We start from the raw sequence: 21,666 nt of genomic DNA, 5'->3' as shown, positions 1-21,666 counted from the left end.
AAAAGTAATACCCTAAAGTTTCTTTAGGATATCCCATAAAACTATATTTTACGGATCGATATTCCAGCTTATCTGGGTCAACTTACTTGACTTAAGCTGGACATCCCCAAATCTTAACGTGTTTAAGACTCGGTTTCCTTTCTTTCCATATCTCATACGGAGTTTAAGGAACAGATTTAGAAGACACCTTATTCAGTAAATATGTTGAGGTTTCCAATGCATAACCCCATAGGAATACTGGAAGATTTGCATAGCTCATCATGGACCGAACTATGTCTAACAAAGTTCGATTTCTCCTTTCAGATACCAATCTGGAGGAGTCCACTTGGAGACTATACCATTTACTTTGAGATAATCCAGAAACTCTCCATTTTAAAACACTATATGAATCGGGTCTTTATTCATAAGTGGCTCCCACTAGTTTATCTAATTTATTCAACCCCCTACGTGAAAAATAAGCATTCATAATGCTAGTGGGAATAGGGATCCTACATTCCATTACACAACCCCGGCTATGGCTCGAAACACCATGTAATGTTCAATAGGCAGACAACTCTTGTCAATTGCATCTAATGTTATTCCCTAATCAAACTTTAGCCTCTTGAATAATTGAGTCACGGCTGTGGCACGACAAACTCAATATTCTAAGTCAAGTATAACCCAACATTCCGTACAATTGAATCAGTCCCCAAAGGCCCACGGCTGTGGCACGTAACGACCTTTAGATTCTTATTCAATGTACACATCTCTATGTAATAGACAAGTATTTCTTATTTCGAAATCAAAGCCCTCGGCTGTGGCACGAAACGACAATGATTCAAAAATAAGAACTACTTTTCTATCATGTTGGAAGGCTATGACCGACACAAGCCCGTTGTGTCATTGGCCAATTACTACTTGATATTATTTAATTTTAGAGGGATTATATTACGTTACAATCATAATCATATTATAAAGAAATTCTTCCTTTTAAATTAAATATTTCAAATCAATAATCAATAATCAGATGATTCTCAGATCGGGTGGAGCATTGTCAAGAGGCGTCACTTAATAACCCTTTCTTATAGATAGAAATCTGTTGTTGACAGAATCATCCTTTCTCTCATATCGAAAATTCATATTCAATTACGTGTTTCACAAACACAAGAATCTCATGATTGTATTCATAATATTGTTATTAAGGTTATGAAACAATTTCACTATACTAGGTTGTCTAACAAACGCCTTATGTTCATTTAAGTTCACCTAAATCTATCATCGCATGATAAAATAAGCATATATCACATATATAAACATGAATAAACATCAAGGTAGGCGTGTTACATCATCTAGCATATTAGTCTAAGCATTATACATCTCTATGTATCACATGAAGCATTTAAAAGCAATTAAAACAGTTAAAAACAGCTTTAAAACACTTTCGGAAATATAAACAGTTCAAAACTTTTATATAAACTAAAATTGATCACTCCATTAGATCCGTCTCGGAAAAACGAATCCAACGGTATATTGCACGCCTAAAACGGAGTTACGAAACTCTCAGAAAATCAATTTTAATGTAAACAATCGGGCTGTAATGCATTACAGGAACGCGTTACAAGCCCTCTAACGCATTCCGGTGATGCGTTACAACCCTTTTAAGCCATTAAAAGGTGTAACGCATTCCGTGAATGCGCCACAGGTGTGTAACGCATTCCCGGAATGCGCGACACCCCTATATTTTTTTTTATTTTGCAGCAGTCGCCGCCGCCGCCTCGATCAACGTGCGCCTGACATTCTTTCTCCGTACAACAGCAGACAAGCAGATGCTGATAACAGATGTATAGCATAGCAGATATATACATACATACTTACAAATAATATATATATATATATGATTATTTAATTACGATTTTAATTGAAACAACTTCAAAAATTCATAATAAAAAATCTATACATCGTAAAATTATGAAAAAAATACCCAGACGATCTACAACACTTGTAGAACCCAGATCAACATTCAAAATTATTATGAGAAACAATTTCTCATCAGACAAAATTAATCCATGATATAACTTGTAAAAATCATAATTAATTCATACAAGCACATAAAATTCTGAAATTTTTACCACAGATCTATATGCATACAACCTATGCTCTGATACCATTGTTGGATTTTAATCACAGCGGGGCATGACAAAACACTTTTACACATATAAAATCCAAATAAAAGCATACAGATCATGAATAAAAATTCGAGGGATCGAATCTAACCTTTAAAATAATTCGGAGACAACGATCGGAGATCCTTAGCAGTTGCTCCTCAAGTGTGAAGCACTCCACCGGTATCCACCAAGAAAACGATGTTAAAGAGGAGGAATGAGGTGGAGAGAATTGGGTTTTTCAAACTTTTTGGGTTTTTGGGTTCTTATGTTAGAATGAAAATAGGGTCCATAATAGTGTATTTATAGGCAAAATTTTCAGCTGAAATTTTCCCATAAATATTATTATTATTATCCCATTTATTATTCTCATTAATAATTAAAACACCTTTTAATTATTAATCCTTTTTCTAAACACTTTAGAAATAATTCTCTCTCTTGATTTAATTTCCAAAAATTAAATCCTTTAATTAATAATATTAAGAACTTTTCTTAATTAATTTATAATCAATTAAATCTCATTTAATCAATTATTAAATTTTCCAATTAATTATTTATTTCACAAATAAATAATTATTAGCCATTATTAATTAATTCCTCCACCATTAAATCATTCTCTTTTTATGGTGTGACCATGTAGGTTCAATATTAAGCCGGTAGTAGAAATAAATAATAATAAAACTATTTTATCATTATTTATATAAATTCTCTAATTTATTAAATATGATTTAATTAATTAATCACATTTATTCTACATCTTGAGGGATACTTCTCAGCATATCGCGACTATCCAGATAATATGAATTCACTGCTTAGAATACCAAGAACCTATTCAGTGAATAGTTACCGTACAATAAACTCCTTCTACCCTACAATGTCCCGATTAAATACAAGGCATGGATCTCGTGTCAAGCCTATCTAATTTAATCACTTGCTTACCATTTACTATGCGTAGTTCTATGCAAATTAGAAACTCCTTTCTAATTTCATTCACTCTGGCCAGAGATTCCTGAACTAGCATAAGTGGATCAGCCTTGAACATTCGCTTCCTTCACTGGAAGGGGTAGATCCTATATTGACCATACACTATCTTCGTGTACAAATTCCTATACCCAGTAGAGCCCTAATAATTTTCCCTGGAGACTAAGAACTAAACCCAAACATAGTTCAGTGTACACAAGATGACTATGATGACCTCAAGTCTAAGGATACTTGTACAACTATCACTATGTGAACAACTGCTGACACGTGAGTGAACTCCATCAGTTGTTCAGCTGTGCAAGTCATGTTCAGTGAACTTATTCCATAATAAGCACCTACATACTAGCTATAGTGTCACCACACAAATGTCTATGAGAACAGACATCCTTCATAATGAAGCAAGCATAGTATGTACCGATCTTTGCGGATTATTAATTACCAGTTAGTAAATTATGACCAGGAACTATTTAAGTTTAGAGTTTTCATCTTTTTAGGTCTCACTATTATGATCTCATCATAATCCATAAAAAGCTTTACTCTAAACTATGGTATATCTTATTTAAATACTTAAATAGATAGAGCCCGTAATAAAAACAAAACAAGTCTTTTATTAATATCAATGAAATCAAAACAGATTACATAAAAAGTTATTCCTAAATCCTAATACATGATTGGACTTAGGACATATTCCTTTCAATATATATATATATATATATATATATATCTGAGAAGAAAACGAAACCGGAGATTAGCTGAAAAACGGCCGGAAAAGAAAACCAGGTTGCGGTGAAACAATGCAGCGGCGGCGATACAGGGGAAACAACGGGAACAACAAGAAGGTAGAAGAAGGAGGACATATTAATGGAAAGAAACAACAGGGAATCGAGAGAGAGAGAGAGAGAGAGAGAGAGAGAGAGAGAGAGAGAGAGAGAGAGAGAGAGAGAGAGAGAGAGAGAGAGAGAGAGAGAGAGACGCAGGAGAGAGAAGCGTGAGGGGAGAGATGAGAGATGGAAACAGGCGGTGGTTTTTGGCCATGTGAATGTTTTTATTTTTTTTTTTTCTTTTCTTACTCCGTCACGTGTCCCAATCTCACCGCAAGCCTGAATTTAACGATACAGTTTCGAAGATAAAAAAAATAAAAATAACAAGAATCGTTCTGAAATATAATTAAAGTTCTCGGAATATTTAAAAAACTAATAAACTAAAATTTTCATAATTCTTAAATCACCTTTGGACTCGTAACTAACACTCGCATTTAACAATTAATTAAACAAACGCGCGGGTGAATAAAAGCCAGAAAATTTCCGGGATAATTTTTTTTAAAATTCTCAAAATATTTAAAAGTTAATTGAATAAAATTTTCATGATTTTTGAAATATTATGGAATTTGGTACATAATTTACATTTAAATGTAATGAGAAAATCATTTAGGGGTAAATAATTGATAGAATATTGATTTCTGAATTTTATAAATTCCTAAAAATAATAAATAAAATTATAAAGCAACAAAAATAATTTTAAAAACAGTTTTACCATTTATGATAATAAATTTTCAAGTAAATTACTTTCAAAAGAAAAACAAAACCATACAATTTAATAATTAGTTATACAAATAATCTTTGTACCAACAAATCACACACAATTAATAATAAAGCAACGCACTGCTGACAGAACCATCAAGTATTTTGTTTATCTAATAATTCCTATAATTGCACTTATATATTGAATTCGAAAATAGATTACTTAGCCGTTAAGTAACTATAAAGATGATATAATTTAATATCAGATTTGGATAATTATCAAAATTAAGCTTCTTATAAAACACTTTATACAAAAATAAGGTAATAATACCTCGCCTTTCGAGAATACGGGTCTTATCGATCTATAAAATGATAAGCGTATCGAAAATTTTACGTCGGGACTCGTACACGTCAAACCGTACCCCGGATCGAAAAAGTCAAAACACGGAAAGTGTTCAGAATAATCAGATTAGGTTAGAAAGGAGGTTTCCGAAGAGTTTCGGGTTGTAAAAATGCAAAAACGGTTGAAATTGGACGATTTTAATTTTTATAAAATAATTTTATAATTAATTAAGAATAACAATTATTAATTCTATAAATTCTTATAAAATCATACAATAATCCAAAAATTCCCAAAAAAATACCAAACTTATCTATATTTATTCTGGATAATTAAAATTTAAAATATCCTAATTTTATCAGGTATAAACACCCAAATATTAATATCAATCATCAAATAATTCACCAAAATTCACATAATAATCATATAATAATTATTTATTGATAAAAATAATTACACGATATTTCCCGGATGTTACAATAATCATGGATCCTCATTTGCGGTAACCAAATAAATAATTTCATAATTATTAATGTCATAAGCGTATATATCTTTATCTCTTGGACATGTTATGACCAATTATCCATCTTTATCATAGACAAAACAATGAGTTGGATAAAATATAATCTTGCATCCATTATCACAAAGTTGGTTAATCAAAAGCAAATTATACTTTAATCATGTGACTAATTGAATGTCACATATTTTAAAATTCCCGTTGCTAAGATCACCAATACCAATGATATTACCTTTGCTACTATCGCTAAATGTGACAATTCTCGGGGTAACCTTTCTAAGATTATTTAAAAGGGATTTGTTATCTGTCATTTGCTGTGAACAACCGCTATTAAGATACCACACGTCCTTAGTAGCAGCAAGGCACACCTATATAAAATATTAATTAAATCTTTTGGTACCCTTCTTACTCGAGGGTCCGTGAGTTAGTACATAATTAGGCATGAGAGAATTTGTATTTAAAAATCTAGGCATGAGATATTAATTGTTCCCCATATATATGTTTCTAGATGCTTGATTCCTATTAGAAATATGATAAGGATTTCTACGAGCAGAATTTATATTTCTAGGAATAACGTTAGCATTTACAAGTCTCGTATATGCAAGATGGTTCGAGTACCTCCTATATGAATTATCATGATAGTGCATGTCATGATAGACACGAGGTCTCCCATTTTGCATGTTATTATGACTTTATGCAAATAACTCGTATTCCTAGGCATAGAATTAACATTTTTCTTACGAGTATGATCATACCCATTAAAATTCTTGTTCATATGACCTTTTTTAGGAATATTCAAAGATCGACTAGTATTAGTGTTTGTACTAGCATAATTTTTGATATTCTATTGTTGAAAACTAATCGATTCTTGTTGATAATGAAACTTTGGTTGCTTTTAATCATTTTTGACCATTTTTCCTTTATTTCGATCAACCTTGGTTCCATTTTGTTTTACAAGTTCACCTTTAGGAATCCACTTATACTTCGTTTTACTTTCACCTTCTTTAGCTTTGCAATAGACTTATATGTCCATCACGATTGTAATACGTACATTTAATCGTATGTGATTTTGGAGTTGTATCCTTTGAGGCTTTAGGAATTCAAATTTCTTTCTTAGGTGGAGAATTTGAATTATATCCTAAACCTTCTTGGTTGTATGATTCCTAAGAGTTAAATACCATTTGATCTAATATGTCATTACTTTTAGTGAATTATTTAACGGTTCTCTCAAGATTTTCCTATTCTCTTAATAAGAGGTTGATCATGTTATTTAGAAAGGTTTCTTGATGAGCTAGTTGATCCATGAGCTTGTTATTTTCAGTTTGAAGCTTATGATTTTCCAATGCAACCAATTTAAGTTTCGAGATAAATTGTTCTCGTTCATTAAGTTTAGTTTCAAATTTACTAGTAACTTACGTAAATTTGTAATCTTTTTTAGCAAGGATACATTGGTAGTCAAGTTCCTTTTGTGTAAGGGCTTCATGAAGTTCATGTTCAACATCTCCAATTGAGGATTGTTCAAGTTCTTTTATCCGTTCACTATTTTTATCATTCGTTTGAATCAATGATTCATTTTGAATTTTCAAATTCAAGATCTCTACATGAAGATCATTGATGCTTTTGGATAATTGAAGCTTTTTCATTTTCCATCTCTTTCGCTTGTAATATTAATGATATATTTTCAAATTCAAGTTTTCGAATAATGTCATCCTTATTATTTACTTCAAGTTTCAAGCGTTCATTTTGAGTGGAAAGCAAATCGTAATACTCTATGTCATTGACTTGAGTATCGGTCAAACGAGTGACCTCTTTTTGTAGATCAATGTTAAGTTCTCTCATTTTATTCCTTTCAAAATCAATTATGATAAACCGTTGACTAATATCGTGATAACTTATTTTCATATTTTTCACAACCATCAAAAGATCCAAGAAATTCAAGTTGGTGTGATCAACGTTTGTCAAATTTAAATCAAGATTATCATCACTACTAGAAGCCAAATCATTTAAAGAGTTAGGACTTATCTTTTGACTAGTAGTAGCAATATCCGTTGGGTTTTTTTCCGTCACCAATAGCCATCAAACACAAGTTAACAACCTCTTCATTTTATGCGGGGATTCTTCGTCTTCACTTAAATCCCATCTATTATAACCATTATAATTGTTCGAATAATTTGAATTATTATTTTATAAGCATTATTAGCTTGTTGCATACATTGGCCTTTGTTAAAGTTCGAAGGTTGGAAATTATTAGCTAGTCTTTCTCCTTTGAGTCCTTTTAAATTATAAGTTCAAGGGTATAGTAAGGGCTCAAATATACAAGACTATAAGTAGATAAATGAACTTGGTAAATGGATTTCTTCGAGTTAAAATAACCAAGTCAAAAAGCATTTATGTTCCACCAAAGTATAGATCTGAGTACGTATAATCTTTTTTGGTGTTTAAGTCTGTTTGAAAGATATATTCAAACTTAAGTTCAAGGACTAAGTAACACAATATTATATTGACTAAGTGCACTTGTAAAATTATAGAAACAAGTGAAGTAAAATGATGCGCTTAAACTAGTATGCTCGGCCGAATGTGTTCGGTTTGGTCGAGTGTAGTCTTTGCTCTTCAAGTCCTTTTACAACTTAGGTTCAACCAATAAGTTGGAACAATGATATACAAGACTACAAGAGTACAACAAGCACTTGAAAATGGATTAGATTTAAAGCAAAATTTTCTCCAAGTTGAAAGCTCTATTTGGCCGAATAGATTGATGGTAAAAAGCTGAACGATGCTTGCTTGTTTGTAAAATATTCAAGTGTCCTATCTTTGCTAAGGTCTTGTTCAATATTCTTTTTAACAAGTAACAAACTAACAAAATAGATCCAAGTATAAACTATATTTTGATTCCTTAAAATCGAGTTCTAAACCACTTGAAGGCAAAACAAGATTTAAGATACTTTGGTTGAGAATCAATGATAGTTTTGTTTTCCTTAACACTTCAATCCTTTAACCTTGAGTGTAAGGACTTAGAGAATGAGAATCCAAGTCTCTATTCTTGATAAAGTTTCTACAACGGTTCCGAAAACGCACTATACCAAAGCGAATGAAACGTGTAATAAATCATATAATATTATAGATTTAGTATATATAAGCTCAAATATACAAGTTACAAGTAAAATAACTAACTTATGCCTCTTGACCTTACAAAGGCTCAAGTCCCTCAAATAATCGAGTGGACTACAAGAGATATGAGTTAGGATCGAAGCTGAAAAACACACAAAATGGTCACCTGAAAAGTCACCGTAAAGTGGCCGGAAAAGGAGATTTATAAACTGACTTTTCAAGGCTTAAAATGACTCAAAGCGACTGTCAAGGAATGGAATTGGGGCTGCCTAAACAATGAGCCGAATGGGTGTGTGTTTGGGTGAGAAATGGTGATGAAAACAAGCCAAAATAATGATTAAAAGATGAAGCAAAGTTAGATTAAACTCAATAAATGATTTTTCCAATTTAAAAAAAGTTAAGAGAGTGTTTCTAGAGAGTTTTTCTCAGTATTTAGTTGGCTCACCAAGGGCTTGAAGAAATGAGGTGCTTAAGGCTTGTTTTTATAGCCAAAATTTAGGTTAACTTAGCTTAAAAACTAAGCATAACCTTTCAAAAAGAAAACACAAAATCAAGGGCTGACTTTCTAGAGTAAAGGAATTTAAATTTCATAGTGTGGGGCCCCGAAAACTTTTTTATCATTTTTGAAATGAATAAAAACTTAACGATGCGCTTATCGACGACCGAAAATGCGTTTTTCAATGAAAATCAAAATATCATTCAAAAATTATGAAATTTTGGTGAACTCGTAGAAATAGTTCCAGAAAAATAAGTAAAAAAAATTACCTTGAAATTCATTTCCCTTCTATGACTTTTAAGCGGCCGATAAATCAATTACGTATCAATACTAGGCGTCCAGGAAAAATCATCCAAAATTTACGAAATTAATCTACATGGTAGAAGGAAAGATACGAATGGAAAATACCAAGTTTCAAGTCTAAAAGATATTCTGAGAATATTTTAGGATTTTTCGAATGTTAAAAAGGCCTTATAAAGCGACTAAAGTGTACATTTGTCTTTACCGACGAATAAGACAAAAGTTTTGACTTGACAATTATTCAAACATAATATTACTTATAAAATAATTACTATGAAGTCCGAGGAATAATTAAGTTTAAATTAAAAATTAATTTTATCCGGATAAATAAGGATTTACGGGTATTTCGGAATAAAATTTGTTTGTGTCTATCGGCATGACTTTTGGCATTATAATTTGAATATAAATATCCAATAAATATATTCAAAATACAAGAGAGTAAAATATTTATATTTGACACGCTTTTAAATTAATCGATCAGTTTTGGTTCGCAGAAGCGGTGTTTGAAAATTCTCATAAATTGTGTTGTAGCTGGTAACCTTGGTATTTTTGACAAAATCAACCTAGTTTATAATATATCATGAATTGATATTTCTATCCCAAGTCATATCAAGGAAATAATGTCGAAAAGTATTTTTAAACGGTTTGTCCAGAATATCTCAGTTCGACTCGATTCCGGAAAGTGTCACACATAAAATCCTAAGGGAGGATTCTAAGTGACTTAGGAATCTAATTTAATTTTCACTTTTAGTTTGACAAATTACCAAAACCTAAAGGTAAAAGTATTGACCTCTCACATATGAATGTTGACTCTTGATATCACTTATCAAGGGAAAAACACACAAATATATGACATACAAACAACTAATACAGAGCATACGCAAAATATATGACGCGAAAAATTCATGTTACAACTTGTATTAATAATCAAAACAACTATCAATAATATAATCAATTAAGGATGCCTAAGCCTAAAAATACTTAGCAGCTCTCGAGCTATACTTGAGTCTATATTTTATGTAATATCCGGGATATCGCATGTAATTATTTTAATCAATAAATAATTTTTATATGATTATTATGTGATTTTTGGTGAATTATCTGATGATTGGTGTGGATATGTGAATGTTTATATGTGATACAGTATAAGTATGTTAATTTTAATATGACCAGAATAAAATATAGATAATTACGGTATTTTCTGGTAATTTTTGGGCTGTTATATGATTTTATATTGATTTATGAATTTATTAATTATTTTCTGAATAATTACAAAATTATTTTATAAAGCCGGGAATCGTCCGACTTCAACCGTTTTTACGTTTTTACAACCCGAAACTTTTCCGAAAACTCCTTCCTAACCTAATCCGGTAATTCCGGACATTTTCCGTATTTTGACTTTTTCAATCCGGATTACGGTTTGACCCGTGTGCGGCCCAGCGCACAATTTTTGATACGATAATCATTTCGATGTACCAACAAAACCCGTATTCTCGAAAGACGGGATATTATTACTTTATTCTCATATAAAGTGTTTTATAAAAAGCCCGGTTTGGATAATTATCCAATACGGGTATCAAATCGTATCATTTTTGCAGTTACTTAGCGACTAATTAACTAAATTAACGATCCAAAATGAACCAGTATTCCAAAAATATATATAGCCCTTCTATCATTTCATTTTATTCGTATAATCACAATTAGTCAGTAACACCCCGTAAAATACAGAGAAAATATCGAATTAATATCGCGTTCTTGAAAATCAAACGCACAAACGAAGGCGTTATTGAACTCCGATTTGGGCGTGCAATATATCAAAATGAAGCTCTCGAAAAGTACTTTCATAATCAATCATCTGTTTTTATGTAGAAATCAAGGTATTTTTCTAATTTAATTATTTTATCTCGAATTATTTATGAATTAAATTATAAAAATTTGTTCTTGATGTTGTTGATATGATTTGATGATTCCATTGTGTAGATAATATGTTTCTGGTCAATTTGGTATATTATACGTCAAAAATAGAGTTCAATAACATGTTGAAATGGCTGTTTGATTTTCGAACTGAAAAAAAAAATTAGGGTTTTGAAGTTTTGAATGTTCTTAATTAATTTTGGGATTTTCAGTTTGAGTGATTCTGGAACGGTTGTGATTATACTGTTAGATTCCCTCTTTTCTAAGCTTCATTCGCGTATGTATATCATCGATGTTGGTATCGATTTGAGCGAGTTAGTATCTCGCCGATTTTTATTCGGATTTTGTTCGATTTAGCTGGAGAAATCATTTGGACAATCGATTGCTGAAGTTTGTACCATTTCTGAGATGCTGGTAACGTGTTGGTTGTAACCGTGCCGAAAACCTGATAAAAAACTGAGTCGGTTTTGCCCAGATCGGAGCGTGGACGGAGAACTAGCCATCGCCGAATTCTGGCACCAACAACCTTTTCTTGGTTGACCCGGTCGGGTCAATTTCGACCCGGGAAATAACCCGACTTTGATCCAAATGTTTGCTAAATCAGATTCTTACAGCTGTTTTTACAATTTAGTCACTCGAGTTGCAAGGTTTTACAAAAAGGGGATCGCTGTTTACTTTTTTTAAAAATGATATTTACATTATTTTAAAAATCAGAAAAACTGTTTATTTAATTATTTTATATTCAGAAAATAGTTTTAATTATTTATTTATTCAAAAATAAATCGAAAGTATTTTATTAATAAATTTTAATTAGTTTTTAATTATTTTAATTAATCGATTAATTTATAATTAATTGATTAATTAATTTAATTAATTAATTTAATTAATTTTAATTGATTTAATAATTAGATTTAATTATTTAAAATTGATTTAAAAATTTTAATAAATAGTTTCAAGTTTTAAAATATTATTTTAAATTATTTTCAAAACTCGATAATTATTATAAAATTATTTTAGAGTCAGATTCGGGTGTTCGAACCCTATTATTTAATTATAAAATGATTCAGAGACCCGTTTTAATTCCGAAAAATGTTCAAAAATTTGTATTAAATACCTGGATAATCATTTTGACTCCGAATCTTCTTTGAAAAATTATTTTGATTGAATACCTTGTGTGCTATGTGCTACGTGCTATTTGATTGATGTGTTATATGCCTATGTGATTATTGTTTGACTGTTTCAGTCATAACTTTCAATCCGTAAATCGAATTTAGGTAAAACGAAGGGTAGATAAAAGCTTATGACGTTTATGTGACGATTAGAATAATATGAGTATGAATAATTGATAGATACTTGTGATGCCTAGCAGAGTCAGCGAGGCATATAAAAGGAAACCAGTTATCCATAAATAGAATCGAAGCGTAGAAAGAGAAGGAAAGTGATTGATAAATAGAAGCAAGGCATAGAAAGAGAAGAAAAGTGGTTGATGAGTAAAACTGTTAGATGAGTACAAGTAAAGTGGAAATCGTCGGTGATAAGGCAAGTACTTCTGAACCTTCTTCAAAATATATTGTAAATATTTTCAAACTGTTTCATAACATGTCACTATTATTCAAAATAACTCATGTTTTATATTGCAAGCGCTTTCAACTATTTAACCTTAAACCCTGATTCTTATTGATCTTAAGCCATAAGCCTTATTCTTCATAAACCATGGATTGTTGAATTCCCAGATAGGAGTCATACCCATGCGATACTACTCCACAAATACATATCTACCACATATTGATTCTGATATTGAATTTCTTAACATACCAACCCTTATTCCTTGTTTAACAGAAGACCAATTCTTGGAACCCTTGAACCATTGGTCTTCTACTTTCTGATTCTTTCTTTGATTGAAATCCAATCTTTTTGAATTCCCTGTTATGCCTCCACGGTGTTATGAATCACCCTATACTTCAAGATAAATGTTATTTATGATTCAGCTTATTGATTTACATTGGTTATCACATTGAATTGTTTTAGAATTGGATGGTTTTATAAATGTGGACCAGATTCGTGGTCAGACCAGATTCGTGGTCATAATAGGCCAATGCGTGCCTTGGATCCAGTATATAAAGCAAAACTGGGAGCCTTACTCGGGGTTAGTGCGTGACTGATCAGCAGCTTAACCTTGGTTTTTAAAATGAAAAGTGAATATCCAATTATAATCATTGCTTATTCAGAAACTTGATTCTTCTGAATCATTTCAATTGGTGATTGTTTAACCTCAATTGCTGCTATTATTACTTGCTGAGCTCGTAAGCTCACTCTTGCAAAATTTTTATGTTTTCAACAGTTGAAAAGGAAATTGTCGGTAATGGGAATTCCCTGTCCAGTGTGCGAGCTAGGATTTCCGGTTAAGTTGGATCGAGCTAGTAGGATCTTTATATTATAGATGAGTTGTGTAAGATTGTAAGTACGATATCCGTAGCCATTGTAAGGTGAATTAGTTGGGTTTTGGTACGATGTAATAAAAGTTAGGATTGTGGCTTATTTTCATAATTTAACCTATTGCGATCCGTGGTTGTGCAAAGAAGGGTCAATGCATATAATATTTTATACACAGGTTTATATATTGTGTGTGTAGTGAGCCCCAAACTTCTGACCCGGGTTTGGAGGGCGTCACATTTTAAGCACTCCTTTCATTCAATCAAACAATATAACTATGGATATATAACCACTCAAAACTTAAATATCAAGATTTATCATTCTTGATAATTAATCTAATTATAATAATAATTGTCTGCCCAATCCAGTTATGACCAATATCAACAAACTCATATTATCTATTGGATTGAAACTCAACACAATTGTCTAATTCAAAAATCTTTTCAAACAAACTCTCACTTTTCAAAATGTAGACACAATCTTTTGATTCTTTTCGACATAAAAAATGGCAATCATGCAAGTCTTAAATTTATAAATAACCAATAACTTTATGTTTGTTTTTTACAAAAAATTTTTAGAACACATGAATTTTCTATCTTCCAATAGATCAACACACCTCCCACGTTTATTTCTATTATACAATTATGATTTCATCCGTAATTTGTATTTTTGTGATCTTATCGCAATATTACATGTTCATATATATAAATAAAATATTATTCTTAATCAAATCTATTTCAATCTCGCGCTTTGATAAAATTCTCGATCTTCCACTTTCAACCACACACAATATTTCAATAACAACAATTTAATATGATTCAAAATTTAATCAAATCAATATTGTTCGTATTTCATTCGATGGCAAACTTTAATTATAAAAAAATCGTCATTCACTTTCTTTCCGCAATATTTCAAAGAACAGTCTTATAAAATATCCATAAAACAATAAATTTATCCTTAACAATACGTTCCATTTTTTTAAACGCTTAAATAGCTCAATTTATGCCAAATGCCATGCACAGATGGACTACTAGACAACTCTCAATCATAAATTTGACAATTACAAATATAATATTATATTATATATTAAACAATGCATAATAATTTTGCTTGATGTCTACTTACAAATATTAATGCATTGCATTTTTTATAAACAAATACATTTGTCATATTCATACTTTTTACGTTTATGTATAGTTCATTACAAGTATTAAAGTTATATAATTTGAGTAAAACATGAAAAATTAAGTATATATATTTTGAAATGAATAAGGTGGTTAACCTCATATCTACTAAAATAACGAAATAATTAAAGAGTGAGTATTTGAATAGTTTATATTACCTTTATTAATAATATATATATATATATATATTAAATAAAAAAAAAAGCATATATAGTTTTTAAATAAATAAAAAAATAAAATAAAAGTGAAAAGTAGGTAGTTGTAAAAACAGTAGTTGGTGTGGTGAGAGGAAGAGAGAGAGAGAAGGGGTGTTGTTGTGTTGGTCTACTATACCTTCCATAGACCTGGTTGTTTCGGAGGACACAAAGAAAACACCAAACAAAAAAAAACAGTAGTCAATGGGTATGGCAGTTCAAAGTGGTTGTTCATTCCTTCAACAATCGGTGATCCCTGTCCGATTTGAACAGCCGAGAAGGCGGCAAGTGTGTTTAAGCTTGTCAAGAAATAATAATAATAATAGGAGAAGACAATGGATGAGGGTTTTAGCTGCTGCTATTGGGGGCGGTGATCCAGTCCCCAATTCCAATTACGTGGTGCCCATGGACTCCAATTCACCCTCTTGCATCACTCGCCCCCTCGCTGAAATCCTCCGAGACCTCAACAAGAGAATTCCTGATAATATCATTACCAAGCCTAACCCTCAGCCTCATCTCAACAACCACCCTTCCGCTCCCTTCATTCCCTGGTTGTTTACTTCTCAATTCATGTCGTTTTCAATTTTAAATTATTTTTATGTTCCCAATCACACTGCTATTTCTCTGCTACAACATCCTAATTGCAAAACTATTCCTCTATGTGCAGGTACCATGCCAACCGTATGTTGAGTTTCTATGCTCCAGGTATCCTCCTCTCTCTCTTTTTTTTATTAAGGATTTTAATTTCCGCTTCACTAGACTAGATATTCAGCTCTTGCTCTTCACTTTAAAAATTATTTTATTTAGCTCCTGTACATAGACTATGATATTCTCTTAATTTATCTACTCTGTTCAAGTTATGAATTGTATGGTGTTGGTAGAGGGCTTAACTGGATACGTATCTTTAACTTCAGTATTTATTGCATTTGTGACTTATACTTGCAGAGTTATTTCCTGTCAACCAAATGTTCAGTGCTGCAGTACAAGGCATATAATATAAAATGAAACAATGGCATCTTTATGTCATGCATTTGTTCCTCACCAAAACACGTGGACCGAAATACCACAATTGGTTCTTCAAGTGTATTTTTATTGTTAAACTTGGTTTTTACTAAGTTTTTGCTTCTTTTTTCCTTTTACTTTTTGGTTACCATGTCGGTAATACACAGTATAATATGTGGGTAAGAACTAATGGAATAGTAGCCATCCAATTTTTGAAACTTGATGTTGTTAAATAAATTTCTCATTAGATTTTTATTGTTGAATTTTAGGCAGACTATAAACTGTTTAAAGCTTAGATAAGGTTACTGCTCGACTTTACTTTAATCTAGTTTCAGTCGCTAGGCTTAGTAATATAGTTGGTCCAATTTACCACAACTTCTTATGCTTTAAAACATGTGTTTCAGGTTGGTGTGGAGAAATACGGGATGTGATATTTTCTGACAGTGGAAGTGTAACTGTTGTGTATCGTGTCACAGTACGTGGTCTTGATGGAGAGGTTTGGCTTCCTTAATACCTCACAGTATTTTTTTTTACATTTGAATATCACCTGTCTTTTCTTGTATCCCAGTAAATGTCACAGTAAAGTAGCCGCATGAGATTAACTATCGCTCGAGTAGAATAGAACAAAGAAAGTTTATTAGGAAAACACAAGGATATTATAGTACGACTGCAGTCACTTTGGTCAATGGATATTGGGGGCGAGTGTATGATGTAGGACAAGTGGAGGGCTTTGAAATAAGGAGATATAAACTTATCTCTGCGTACGATTGGTGAAATCAAGCCAATTTACATATTAATCGAATATTCATCAATTCATTATATGTAGCTCCCAAACCAATAGTGAGTTTTACGAGAGTTTATATGGAAATGCTAGTACTCGAAAGCCAGGTGAATTTTCAATAAAAAAGAAAACTAATCCTTATGTATATCTATCTGCCATTTTTAAATGAAGTCAAACAATTCTTGTTATTATCTGAATACCCAATCAATTTATATCCCTGAATAATACTCAATACATAAAAATAAATATTCTTAATTCTTTTGTCCACATTTTGCATTACTAGTAAGTCTATCAATTTGATCAGAGATAGGTGCTTTTCTGGTCAATCTTTATTACAATTTTTCCTGATTTCTTGCAAAGAGAAGGATCCATTGTACCAAAATTTTAGTGTGATTATTCCTTATTTTATACCTGTACCAAGTATGTATAGTGTTCATACTTGATGAGGATCTTTTAATAATTGGTTCTTCCTTGATGTGCCATTTTTTTTTAAAAAATAGCAGGATTAGATATTGATCAGACATGTGCAAACATACATGCAAAGATAGAAAGATAGTTGTAATATAGCATTTTAGCAAAATGGCAAAAATGAGGAGTCCAGGTAACAAGTGATATACACAACTGGATAAAGTATTACAGTGTGACCAATAAAAGTATTTTCCATGACCACGGTGAAGATGGCAGTGTTGCGAAGGTGGTTCCAGGGATAGATGCGAGGAGTCTAAATCTGGGCTCACAAAAACTTTAAATTTGTGGAAAGTGGAAACATGATTTTATGGTTAAAATGTTTACCAAGATAGAACATGTATGTATACTGGTTGCTCAGTGAAGACATAGGAAATTAAGATACTCATGTACAGTCTCATTTAGAAGCATATATTTGTTAGATATGTGCTAATGATCGAGTGTAAGTTTAAGAACCTTCCAGTTTGACCTTGAACTTAGAGGGAAAAGTGGGAGTATTTGTTCATCTTGTCCATGTCATACTTTAGCTGTAAGGAATGTAGTCATTGTCAATGGTTTACAATATGCGTTGTCATACTTTAGCAGTTTAGCTACCGCCGGAAATTCAGGCCTGAAGTGTCAACACCAAAAATTGTCTTAACCTCTTTTCACTGCCGGAGATGCTTAACAAAACTACGATGACAAGTACTCTCTCTTTTTAATCATTTTGAGACAGTGGCTAGGCTTACATGTGCCCATTTGTTTGACTTTTTAGTTGAATATCCATCCATAAGGTCGATGGAAATGTATTGATTTGAACAACAAAGAGTGCCTAACATGACGTTTTAGGGGTTGAAAGCCAAGTTTTTAAGGATAATTGTTGGGTGTAGTAACAAACGAATAGCTTTTAATACTCATTTTGCTTTAACATTGTCAAATTTAGGTTTGACTAGGTCATGACATTGACCAGGACAATAAGTGTCTCAGTATCCCCAAGGGAAAGTGGTAAGAGTGTTATGGTATCTAAATCAAGCTTGGGATTCGTGCAAGGTTGTTCCCTTGGCTTATTGAGGCTTTGAGCACTGGAATCAAGACTGGGATAATTTTAGATTGTTACTGGATTGTGTGAGACATGGCATAGACATGATGTAGGGCTTGACTTGGAATGGAATCAACATACCATGATAAGGCCTGGGCAATAATGGGATGTGCAAATGGGCTTCCTTTTTGTCAAGGCCATGGGATGTGTAAATGTCAATGGTTGAGAAGCCAAGGGGCTGTTTACTTCATTAGTTTTCTAGAAATCTTTTCTTGGAAAATAGAAAAACTTGAATATGTGTTCAACTTGCATATTTTCTAAAATGAAAACTAGAAAAATGGAAAACACGGTTTTCTGATTTATAACTAAGAATGGGAAAACTCTGGAAAACAGCTTTTTATTGTTTTCTAAGATAAGAAAACAGAAAACACCACGTTCTAATATAATATCCATGTTCTAACCCTAATATACACATGCATAATATATTATTATATTGTTTTTTATGAAAATACATGTATATTATTAATAGTAATACAATTAATATTATTAATATTAATACATTTATTTTAAAATAAAGACAAAACAAACTCACATAAGATTTAAAAGTTTTATACTAATAAAGTAATCACAAATAAATTGTTAACATAATACATAAAAGTTGATATATAATACAAATATTGAAAACTATATAAATATAATTAAATAATTTAAAAACAAGTTTTCATAATATAATTTTGTTGACAATAACATTATTTATAATTATTCATTGATTACATAAAAGAATTATATATTTCAAATTGAGAAGTTTTATATATATTTTCTACTTTTTTGCTTAAGTTAATTTGGAACATGTTTTTATCATTTTTCAATAGTTTTCCTAGAAATAGAAAAGTGAGAAAATTTTAGAAAATTGGAGAACAGGAAACTGGAAAATTTTTCTGAAACAGCCCCTAAGCGTCCAATACAATGGTTGAGAAGCGAAGCGTCCAATAAGATTGATTGCTTAAGTCAAGATGAATGTAATGACATACGACCAAGATTGGTTCATCACTTATGTGCAGTGTGAAGCACTTGCAACAAGGGAAACATTGGGAAAGTGCTTCGAGCAATTTGAGAATAGAGTCAAACAATTGTAAAACTTCTGAAAGGCTGGATTATGTGGCTAGCACAATAAAGAGATTTAAATGCAATTCGCAGGCAGCTTTCACAGTTTGACCAGGCTTTTGACACCTCAAAACTTAAGCAAGATTAAGTTTTAAACATATAAACCGGTTCTTCTCTTTGATACTGTATTAATTGGAAAATTACAGGTGAGGATCTAAACATAGAAAAAAAATGGGCAAGTAGTGGGAAAGCATTGAAAATTTGGACCCTTTGGAGTACCTTGTTTTCTTGTATGCTTCTTGTTCTTAGTTTATGCTATTCACATATTGAATAAACGTGTCGAAGTGTCGGACTCGGGTAATATTTTGAAATTTTTGAAATTGTTTGGCCTTAAAATTAGTGTCCGCGTGTCCATGAACATGTACGATTGTGGAGTGTTGACACAGGCACTCGAGGCAAATAAAAGAAATAGGATTAACAGAGTTGTTAGGTCTACTGATTGATTTAGCAGCCAAAGGCATTTTCGGCCAATATGTAAAGATAGTGTTTGGAGGCACAGTATATCAATATTAGAGATACATTTATAACATAAAAATATTGATAAATGGTACACTGTCAGCACCTCAGCAGTGTTCTTAAATTTTTAATTAATGGCGATCATCAGAAAATTACAATTACGCTCTGTGGCATGCCCTGTTCAAGGTTACCTATATTGGACCTGGGCAAATATATCTTTGAGGCGTACATAGACGATGGCTGATTTCTTTCATTAGGAATGGTGGTTTGTATACAAGTATTAGGCATTTTTAATCTTTAATGATAAGAATGATTGTTACAGATGGATACTTTTTAGTTTTCACAGTTTTATCTGGTAAAGCTACATTTTGTTAGCAACAAACTAAATTAGTATCTCTATCTAATGATGCAGGCTTATCGTGAATCAACTGGGACTGTGTCTTCTGGCAATGACCATGTAGACCCTGTGGCTGCGGCGGAGGAGTTGGCTTTTTGTAGGGCATGTGCTCGGTTTGGCCTTGGTTTGTATCTTTACCACGAAGATTAGGTGCCACCAAATTAATCAACTCTACTAGTTGGTGACAGTCAAACATGTGTTTTTTCGAATTTTGATGAGATCTACAGTATTACTTCCTGTTTGTGTACTTTGTAAAGTGTACATGTATTTAAATAGCTGAAGCCCTGTCTTTCTTATATATATATATTTTTTATGTAGATCAGTTCTGTTAGCGAAAAAAAAATTCAGCTTGCTTCTATAAAGAATTTAATCACCAAGAAACAAAATTAAATGATCGATTTGTTTAGATTACTTGAAGAAAACAAAATCTGGATAAGAAAGTATAAAGGAATTAACCACCAACTTTGGCAAGTATAAACTCACGAATTTAATCTCATCAAATTCTATATCTCAAAAGATTAAAAAGATTACAATATAGGGTATATATAGGCTACACAAATAACCTAAGCTCATTAGAAATCCCAATCAGATTCAAAATCAGATGGTTAGCTAATATTTGAGTAGAAAATTACATAAAAACCTACTCCGAATAGAAAATTACATAAAAACCTACTCTTAATAGGAAATTACATAAAATCAAATCTAACAAGAAAATAAAATCATAGGTGTTTAAAATAAGAAAAACTATAACCACTGAGAAAATTACGTTTGTATTATATCGTATAAGATAAATTATGTGCTTTATTATGTCATTTATGTGTAATTAAGTATAAAACCCTATGTGCTACGGGTATTTTGTATCTTCAGGTCATTTCTCGGGTATTTATCGGATATTTTATTTTGTATTAAAAACTTTTGTATCAAAAGTTATACGACCCGAACTATATTTTAATAACTGATATTTCAAATAAAATAATTGGTCTTATTTTTCTTAGAACGGCTTGTACCATCGCATTATTCTGAACATCTAGTTATTTTATAATTTTTTTTTGTTTCACGAAAAATGACTTTTCCGGGCCCATTGGGTGTTAAAAACCCTACAAAAATCACATTTTTATTTTTATAAAATTATAGGACTTTCAAATATACCATTTCTTTCCATTTTGAATTATTCACAATTTTTGTAAATTTTTGGCATATATATTGTATATATTAAATATTTAAAAATTAAAAATTAATACTCAAAAATTATAAA

The 21,666-nt window shown here is 31.4% G+C and overlaps 1 protein-coding gene across 1 annotated transcript; it reads left to right on the top strand.

Moving 5' to 3' along the window:
- Positions 1–15,219: 15,219 nt before the first annotated feature.
- LOC141659100 (DNA repair RAD52-like protein 2, chloroplastic) lies at positions 15,220–20,728 on the top strand. The gene is made up of 4 exons (XM_074465851.1): positions 15,220–15,679; positions 15,796–15,833; positions 16,535–16,626; positions 20,427–20,728. The coding sequence occupies exons 1-4, from the start codon at positions 15,333–15,335 to the stop codon at positions 20,559–20,561; spliced, it is 612 nt and encodes a 203-aa protein (XP_074321952.1). The 5' UTR covers positions 15,220–15,332; the 3' UTR covers positions 20,562–20,728.
- The last annotated feature ends 938 nt before the right edge of the window (positions 20,729–21,666 follow it).

Source organism: Apium graveolens, chromosome 5, assembly GCF_009905375.1.
Source record: "Apium graveolens cultivar Ventura chromosome 5, ASM990537v1, whole genome shotgun sequence".
NCBI classification, from domain to species: domain Eukaryota; kingdom Viridiplantae; phylum Streptophyta; class Magnoliopsida; order Apiales; family Apiaceae; genus Apium; species Apium graveolens.
The sequence above is the reverse complement of the archived record's forward strand: the minus strand, read 5'-3'. Positions and strand labels throughout refer to the sequence as shown.